General features: G+C 37.9%; 1 protein-coding gene across 1 annotated transcript in view; it reads left to right on the plus strand.

Annotated features, from left to right (window-relative positions):
• Positions 1-4188: 4188 nt before the first annotated feature.
• The window catches only part of LOC306885603 (CUB domain-containing protein 1-like), a gene marked incomplete at its 5' end in the record, with an annotated part of 10229 nt that continues 4330 nt past the window's right edge, over positions 4189-10087 (plus strand). The window contains 6 exons of the mRNA XM_079442248.1: positions 4189-4252; positions 6521-6736; positions 6813-7169; positions 7260-7625; positions 7771-7968; positions 9728-10087. The exon at positions 9728-10087 is cut by the window's right edge and continues 21 nt beyond it. Of these exons, the coding sequence (XP_079298374.1) occupies positions 4189-4252; positions 6521-6736; positions 6813-7169; positions 7260-7625; positions 7771-7968; positions 9728-10087 (1561 nt within the window). The remainder of the gene's footprint in view (positions 4253-6520; positions 6737-6812; positions 7170-7259; positions 7626-7770; positions 7969-9727) is intronic.

Raw genomic sequence — 10087 nt, forward strand, 5'->3', positions numbered from 1 at the left:
TGGTAAACTTTGTATTCACTCGCAAAAGTATTGTGTTCCCCCAAGAAACATTTGTGTTTCTTTACTATTAAGTTTCTTTGGGGAATGTAAAAGCATTCCAATATACTTTTTTCCTTTGGTTACAAGTCCTTTCCTTTTTTTCTCACTTGTTTTTGTCAAATAAAAATTGTACTGTGCCATGATGCACTGATGTGTTTTGTGTATCTGCTCATGTCATCAGCCCTGTGTAATATTTCCATGCATCTGAAGTGCAGTCTTACCGCAGGCACAGCAGGTGAAGCAGCTGTCATGGTACACTTGTCCCATGGCCTGGCAGGCCTGATCAGCACCGTAAACACCTCCAGAGCACTTTGCACACATACCTACACATGGCACACAACACAGAGAAGATTCTGCTTTTCACTGGTAATCAATGCAGGGGTGTAAATTACTTTCAGAATAAAAAAATGACAACGGTATATGATTTTTAGTACCATGATGCAAAGTGCCATGGTATTACCATACTAAACTGAAAATAAGAACTGAATGACAAGACTGTGCCTCAGATTTAAATTCTCTGATTCTTTATTTCATCTGTCTGCTTATAAAGAAATAAAATATATAATTACTTATTCAATACCTATTCGATTAAATTGTTATTTATTTACTTACTTAAACTAAAGATATGTTTGGAATGGATAAATAATTCAACTTTTAATAATTGTGACACAGTAAACATATTTTAACTTCTGACTATGTTCAGAAACTGAAATTAACTATGCATTAAATTATAAAATCTTTTTTTTTTTATATATGCTCTTTATAGGGAAATTCTTAACATGCAGACATCTTGTATTCTATCATAAACAATTCTTCAGCTTGATAAACTGAACTGTAAACATTATACACATGCAAACATTTTCACATCACCCCACATTTAGATTCACGACATGAACCTTACCAAAGCATAGAGAGTCTGTGTCCATTTTCTGTGTGTCCCAGACAGAGAGTGTTACTAATGTCCAGTTCCTGCAGACAGACTCGGTCTCCGACTGTAAGTGGAGAACATACTGTGAATTCTCCAGTGTGTGAGGGTGTATTTATATGTGTTAAAGCATATGTGTGTGTGCATGTGTGAGAGAGGAGACTCTGTGAAGGCCATTGATGGATATGTATGATATATATATATCACTAACAGCTGTGTATCATGGACCTGCTGAGATATTACACAGGACTGATGACATCAGTCTAGATCACATGAGTTACTGCAGTAACTGCAAGTAAAATAAATAAATAATATGTGGGTTTACGACACATTTTGCTAAACTATTTCAACAATTTAAATTATATATATATATGTGTGTGTGTGTGTGTGTGTGTGTGTGCGCCTGCATTAATACATACTCATTATGTTGTCTTCTGCATCACAACATACATCGCCTGAAGATGAATTTCTCATTCCCACAGGTTTCTGCTGATTGAGTGCTGGCGATTAAATGCTGATTTTGTCTGTGGTGCAAAAAAAGGTTTAACAGATTGTGAATTAATTATTTATACCTTTCAGAAACTTATCTTTCTTTTGGAAAATAACATAATGGCGCTGACTGTTTTGCTCGTATAGGAAAGATTTTAGTGTGTGTCATTTAAAAGCTCCCATATGGCGCCAAAATCTGTAACCACAGGGCTAAGTAATGAGAAAATAGCACATTAATGGGACAATTTTCTTATTGAATCCTTTGATGCTCAATCATAGATGAAATACTCCACACTAAATAAATGCATTTCAGTAATCCATTTCCTGCAGTCACATAGTTTTAATCACATCGTATGTAAATGGATGTATGAGATCAGAAAGGGGGAAACAAAACAAGAAACATTATGAAAGCCTTGTCTCTTGTGATACCTGTTGGATGGGTTATGTAATCTAGTTATCTGTTCATGATTGCTGACTTTTGCATTATTAAAATGCTGTATGCCTCCAGGCTGTTGGCATTGAAATGACTGGAATCCTGTTGTCTGCAGACATGTGCGAACTCATTACTTGAAAGCACAATGGTAAGTGAGAACAAAATTTGCATAACCAAAATAACATTTTACACATTTTCCTTGAAATATTTACATATGTACAGTGGTGTGAAAAAGTGTTGGCCCCTTCCTGATTTTTTATTTTTTTGCATGTTTATCACACTTTAATGTTTCAGATCATCAAACAAATTTAAATATTAATCAAAGATAATACAAGTAAACACAACATGCAGTTTTTGAATGAGTTTTTTATTATGAAGGGAAAACTAAATCCAAACCCACATGGGCCTGTGTGAAAAAGTGCTTGCCCCCTAAACCTAATAACTGATTGGGCCACCCTTAGCAGCAACAACTGCAATCAAGCGTTTGCGATAACTTGCAATGAGTCTGTTACAGCGCTGTGGAGGAATTTTGGCCCACTCATCTTGGCAGAATTGTTGTAATTCAGCCACATTGGAGGGTTTTCGAGCATGAACCGCCTTTTTAAGATCATGCCACAGCATCTCAATAGGATTCAGGTCAGGACTTTGACTAGGCCACTCCAAAGTCTTCATTTTGTTTTTCTTCAGCCATTCAGAGGTGGATTTGCTGGTGTGTTTGGATCATTGTCCTACTGCAGAACCCAAGTTCGCTTCAGCTTGAGGTCACGAACAGATGGCCGGACATTGTCCTTCAGGATTTTTTGGTAGACAGCTGAATTCATGTTTCCATATATCACAGCAAGTCTTCCAGGTCCTGAAGCAGCAAAGCAGCCCCAGACCATCACACTACCACCACCATATTTTACTGTTGGTATGATGTTCTTTTTCTGAAATGCTGTGTTACTTTTACGCCAGATGTAATGGGACACACACCTTCCAAAAAGTTCAACTTTTGTCTCGTCAGTCCACAGAGTATTTTCCCAAAAGTCTTGGGGATCATCAAGATGTTTTCTGGCAAAACTGAGACGAGCCTTTATGTTCTTTTTGTTCAGCAGCGGTTTTCGTCTTGGAACTCTGCCATGCAGGCCATTTTTGCCCAGTCTCTTTCTTATGGTGGAGTTATGAACACTGACCTTAACTGAGGCAAGTGAGGCCTGCAGTTCTTTAGATGTTCTTGTGGGGTCATTGTGACCTCTTGGATGAGTCGTCGCTGCGCTCTTGGGGTAATTTTGGTCGGCCGGCCACTCCTGGGACTCGCCGGCCACTCTTTCTTTCTCATTTGTTCCTGAATTTCTTTGGATCTCAACATGATGTGTAGCTTTTGAGGATCTTTCGGTCTACTTCACTTTGTCAGACAGATCCTATTTAAGTGATTTCTTGATTGCGAACAGGTGTGGCAGTAATCAGGTCTGGGTGTGAAAAAAAAAACATTTTCAAAACAACATAAGACAAAAGGGAGTTTAAATAGTTAAAAAGATCATAATTAAAATATGTGTGTGTGTGTTTAATAACACTTACTCCTTATGTTGTCTTCTGCATTTTCTCTCTGGTTCAAATCTGCATCGCAACATGCCTGAAGATGAATTTCTTATTCCCACAGGTTTCTGCTGATTGAGTGCTGGCTATTTTGTCTATGGTGCAAATTTTGAATTAATTATTTATACCTTTCATAAATAGAAATGTTTCTTTCTTTTGCCACAGTGAAGGATTGGCTCATGAATATTAATTGCTTGTGATGACGTTCTCTGGATAATCTTCCAATAGAGGGCCGCATGGCTAATGAATATTACGCGATGTCTTCATGCAGGGCTGAATCAATCTTGACTGAGGAAAACAAAACCCATGTTAGTTTATCTTGTAAACGTGAACTATCACAGACGTTAAATCTGGTGGATTTTGTCTCTGAAAAAGTGAGCTAAGTGTTAATCTATTATTTCCTGATTTGTGCGTCAATTTCTGAGTAAATCTTCTGGATCTATCAGATTATCTTCGGTTAATGTAAGTTAAAGTGTTTCTTGAATAATGCAATCGCATTTTTCCAGCTGTTGGATCCCGAGCGCAAGTTTGGACAGGTAACTTGCGCGCGCGCACGCCCTTCTCTGAGCACAACAGGTATCAGAATCAGGAAGCGCCTGTGTCGTCAGACAAACTCAATACACCATGCACGATCCAAGGATTTAAATCAAACAACACACACACATATATATATATATATATATATATATATTACTTTGGAGATTTCAGGAACCTCTGAGGAAGAACGATGGGCTCGTGCGTGTTTCCAGTGTTTATTGGATTGATTTTACTGCAGATTCACAAAATCTCAGGTGAGTCTACAAAGAAGCAACACCCCAAACACGTTTTTACCGTCCTTGTCACTGCCATTTTTCGTTTATTAGTCGTTAATTAAGGTTTAATATTCCGAGCAATTGAAATATAGCCTATGAAATATATATGTTTGACATTAAAAGCTTAAAAAGTGATCAGGCATGGGTTAATGATTTTACAGTTACTGGGAGTGTTTGTTGTTTGAAAGTATGTTGCGTTTTTATAGTGAGACATTTCATTTCATTGAACCAGGGAAATGCATGATGGTATTGATAAATTGTTTACATTAATTAATAAAAAGTAACTAATATTTACTGTTCTTCCTAGCGGATCTGAATCTGGCCTCCCTCATGGCCTACTAAAAAAATAGCAATGCCACTTGCATTTATGACAGATGCTGTGAAAAATAACTTGTTAATTATTGATTAACAATCTGTTAATGTACAAATGGAGGGCAGTTTACTGTAACATGCTCCTGGGCAGGGAGGGAAAAGCATAAGACTTTCACTGTTTTCTCTATAGTGAAACGCATGTCTGAGAATGTAAATGTTTGCTTTTCTATTGACATTTCAGCTTTAGGGACATGGATGTTCATTTTCACAGAGTGGAAAGGGACCTTCATATTGTTGCTGATGTATTGACGGTTAGAGCTGTTTTTTTTTTTTTTTTTTTTGAATGATTAAAAAGAGCTTAAAGTGTGATTTGTTACCTTTTCCTGTGCAGATATAGGCGAGAATGATCAATTCTGGAGCATCTGTGTCTAGTTGAATTGGTAATTTGCATTTTCAGTGCTACGGATGTAAAATGTACATCAAAACAAACTCATGTGGGATTTCCATTGTATATCTTCCACATACAACTTTAACAGAAAAAACTTGGTTAAAGGAATACTTTACCAATTTGCTGAAAATGTACTCCGTCTCAGGCCATCTGAGATGTAAATGATTTTTTATTCATAGGATCAGATTTGGAGAAATGTTGCATTAGATCACTTGCTCACCAATGGATCACCTGCAGTGAATGGGTGCCGTCAGAATCAGAGTCCAAACAGCTGATCCATCAATTAACGTCTTGTGAAGTGAAAAGCTGTGTGTTTGTAAGAATACATCCATCATGAAGACATTTTTAAAATTTAAACCATTGAATCTGGCCAAATTACAAGTTCTTGTTCCATAATATTGCTTTATCCAGTGAAAACATTGTCTTGAGAAACAGATCAAGCACCGTCCACAAGCAAAAACAGTTCTATATTATTGGTGGATTTTGGTTTGAGAGACTACAGGAGATGGACTTTTTCACTGCAGGAAACGTTGGACCTCTTACAAACAAGCAACTTTGTCTGCTTTACAAGATATGGATTGATGATTTAGTTTAGTTTAACTAGAGGCTGGAGAGGTGTGTGTTTGCTGACCGTTGTTGTCACAAACATGAGTAAATATTTGCAGATGTTGTAGTCATCCGTATGTGAGTCGGTGTGGATGTTTCTCCTCTGCGTGGTTGCTTCTGTCTTGTTGAAAGTTAGATTTGTGCAATCGAAATCATGTGTAAACTTGTAAACTTCTTTCGATCAAGTGAGGTACGAGATCACGATGCATTTCACCAACGTTTGGGCAAAGTAGACTTGACCAACCGACATCTAAGCTTAATTTCTAAAAGGCACTATATGACACACATTCTATCATGCACCAAACCTTCTGCAACGTCAGCATTTCTCAGTTATTATGGGCAAGGTACTCTTTTGTTTTTTTTCTTAATTAGGGAGGATCCCAGAATGCCTGACATGTGTAGTGTACTGCGCAGCTATGTTCATTCATGGACTCTTCCTGTTCAAACTTTTACCTTGTGTGAATCAGTTCTTTGTGTTTCTTTTCTGTTTGTGGGTTACAGCTCTCTGCTTTATTCAAGCTGTAAATTAAATGCTTGATTTGAATTTTATTGCATAATTTTTCTAATTGAAGAAGTACAAATAAAGGCATGTTCACAAAAAGCAAAAATAATACAAAACCAATAAACAAAGTGAATCTAAACTGAGAGAGAAACACACACACACACACACACACACAAAATGGAACACAGTCCAATTTTTATTTGTCAACTACCCATGTATGTATGTGTGTGTATATATATATATATAACGTGTGTGTTTCTAAATACATAAATCATAAATATAAAATAATACATTTTTAATACATTACTGTGCATTCCACTGATTTTGTAAAATACATATAAAAATATAGATTTAATTATTTTTATAAATTTTTTTGCAGAATGTCATAAAATTGATGTGACCCCCGACTCTGGCACCATCGTAATCTTCAGCAAGAAGTCAGGACATGGTCTGAACTGTAGCGTGTGTAAGGATGAAGGTCCATCTCAGACCTGTAACTCCATCCTCAGGCTTACTGAAGCTCAGCCCACCACCGTGACTTTCAACTGCTCTCAGCCGGGGGACATCTTTAATGTGGAGATCAACCAAGAAATCGGCGAGTAACAACATGCAGAGCCTGAATTATCCATTTAATACAAATCACCATCTAAATCACTTAAATCTCTACACAGATTGCTTAACAACAGACTGCAGCATCATTGCAGTGCATCCAGATTCGACCCGATTCCTGGAGTTCACCAGAACCTTCACCTGGGATCTGAAGGTTCAGTCAGACAAGGTGTTCCAGCTGGACTTCCCATCTCCAGGAATGAAACAGATCAAGCCTTCAGAATCCTGTCCAGACAAACACACCTACACAATCACTGTATACCAGCGCGGAGGACCAGCCAACATCGGCTCGTTCTGTCGGAACGGTACCGTCAGCCGTATCCAGGTATTGTATAGAGGTCGAGTGGCTCTGGAGGTTCCCAAAGGTACAGACCTGAACCCATCTGACTTCAAAGTGTCCATAGGACCAGCAGCAACAGGTTAGAAGTAGTTTTTTGAAACAAGAACATTTTCATTAGTGTTTAGCTTCTGATTGCAATCATTTTATTCCTTGTTTTTTGCATCTCTAGGAGTAGTTGAAATGGATGTAAAGCTGCCCAGAGGACCGTTTTCTGTTGATTTCTTCACTCCAAACTATGCCACAGGCTACTACGATGAACAAAAAATGAAGTGGAACTTTGCTGTTAAGCCTATGCACAATTTTACTGTTCACTTTCAACATTACGCTCCACCAGAATGCCAAAGGAAAACTGTTACATGTGATTATGCACTGGGAGACAAGACTTCATTCGCAGTGGTCCCAACAGAAACTCAACCGGCTAATAAACAGGGAGATTTCAGCCTGACTCTGTCCAACTGTGATGCAAAGAAAGGGGAAAATGTTCCTGGGCTTTCCTTGAACTTCAACGTGGAGGTGTTCAGGAGTGGGACTCCATGTAAGGAAAAAATGAACCTACAACTTTGGTTTTGTGTCTGAAATCATTGTTTTTGTGTTTGGGGTCTTTTTAGGGTCAGTTTCAATATTTCATGCTTCTAAATTGCTGATAAACAACATGCTGTTGATCTTCCTATTCTGTTCAGATCTTTGCACTGTGGATCTCCGGAAAGAGGAGGGATTGAATCTGCAAATAGAAAATAAAAACCCAGAGTCATACTGTGAAATGAGCTTGAACTCTGTGATGCAGGAGAAAATAGTGGTTCCTGCGGGCACCAAAGCTGACCTGTCCTTCCTCGACTGCCCCATGCAGGATCTGCAGCTGACAGCCACTAAAGTCATAGGTATCTACAGCTCAGTTATATAAAGAATCTTCTAACACAATGGAAAGGAAAATCTTTAGATGTGGAAAAAATACTTTGTGTAATCTGGCTTAAACTCATTAGAGTAGTAAAATCACACAGATTTCTCTTGTCTAGTTATTGAAACTGATGTTCTGACAGCTTTTCTGGCTATTTTTGTTTTGTGGCATGTATGTAATCAATCAAAACTTTATTAAGGACACACTCGGTCCATACAAATACACACACAAGGACAGAATCCACAATATCACATATTTACATGTGTGCTAAAACGCCAATGATTCCACTGAACTTAGTGCCAAGTTCGTCAGTGTTAAAATTATACTATTTACAGATTCTGATAATCTACACCTACATCTGTACATGAGATTATGCATCACAGCAGCACAGGTTGGCACACCAGCACTGGCAAACATTTGGCTTGCACTGCTCCATCGTGGAACATTAAGCAGCAATCGCATGCCATCATTATAAGCTACATTAAGTCTCTGCATGCTGCTTTCTATAATGCCGCCACAAATGGACAGTATTCATAAGGGAACAGTATGCTTTAAAAAGTGTAGTCTTCATAGTTTCTGAGCACATACCAAATTTGCAAATCAATATATTGGCCTGGGCATACAGCGTACAACACTGTCTATACATATCCCTGTCATCAGACAGGTCATCAGTTATATAATGCCCTAAGTATTTAGACTCATTACAAACTTTAAGGACACTCCCAGAGAGAGAGAAGTTAGGAAATGTCAGTTTTCTGTCCTCCCTACTCCTAACAATCATAATATTACTCTTTTTGGCATTATATTTAATATCAAAATCTGAACCATATCGAGAGCAAATCCTCAGTAACTGTTGAAGACAGCATTATTTGCATACATCAAATGGTTTATAATAGTATGACCAACCATACAACCTGTTCTACAACCATTTAACTGCTTTGATAAATCATCCATATAAACATTAAATAAAAAGGGAGACAAAATGCTTCCCTGTCTGACACCATTACATAAGCTAAATGGAGCAGACACACAATTACCCCATTTTACATACATTAATTGATGAGCATACCAAAAAGCCAAGACTCCCACTACAAATTAAAACTATTTTAACTATTTTTCATGATTTACACAAAGGCTTTAGAAGGGCACAAAAATTGTGGAATTATAAAAATCTAAAATCTCCTTTAGAGCAAAAATACACATTTCAGTGCCATGTTTCAGTTTAAAATCAAACTGGTTATCAGAAGAATGTTATAATTAAGTTAATGATAATAACCCAGAAAAACACTTTATTTCCCAGAATGCACTACCTGTGTTGAATTTCTTGGAATTGCAGTTCAGTGAATTCCAATTCAATTTCATTTGGGGTGTGGCCAAGTAAATTCAAACTGAGCTCATGAATGGAAAAGGAGCTAGTTTTGTTTTTGTTTTGTTTGTTTGGACCGTTCATTATATGACATTTTTGGGAGATAGTATACCAAGGATTTTAGACTTTTTTTTTTTTTTTGCTAAATATGGTTTCAAAACTCCCCAAAATGACCATTTCGAAAAGCCAGAATGTGGATGAGCAAGACTTCACAGAAAATCCATCTGTCCGATGTCAACATGCAACAATTTGATCCTTTTGCAGAAGTGATTTATATAGTCATTAAATCACAATCTTGACAGAATCATTTTGAGATTCATTCACCACATTGTTTTGATTTGTTGGTCGTCTTCCCTTTTTCTCCAATTAATTATAGACTGTCCCAGTATGTCTGCCCGTGATGTGACCGGGCCGTCCCTCACCATTCCCACTCTGGACCCCAGCCTTCCTGTTCCCCTCCATCAGTTCACCTGGCTGCTCCGTTTGCGGGATCAAGGCACCGTGGATCTCATGTCTCCAAAGGGAAGCAACCTGCACCAGTCTCTGCCAGACAAGCCGTGTAACGAGAAAGTCTCGCTGCTGATCTCTGAGACTGACGGTTCCAACATTGGCCAGTTTTGCTCTGCAGCTGAAGGCATGATCCAAAAAATCCAAATCAAAGGAAACGTTTCCATCACTGTAACTCCTAAAAACATAAAAGACCTGAGCCAGGAAAAAGGACCTTTCTTAAAATTCG

Source organism: Barbus barbus (assembly GCF_936440315.1).
Source record: "Barbus barbus genome assembly, chromosome: 19".
Lineage (NCBI taxonomy): Eukaryota > Metazoa > Chordata > Actinopteri > Cypriniformes > Cyprinidae > Barbus > Barbus barbus.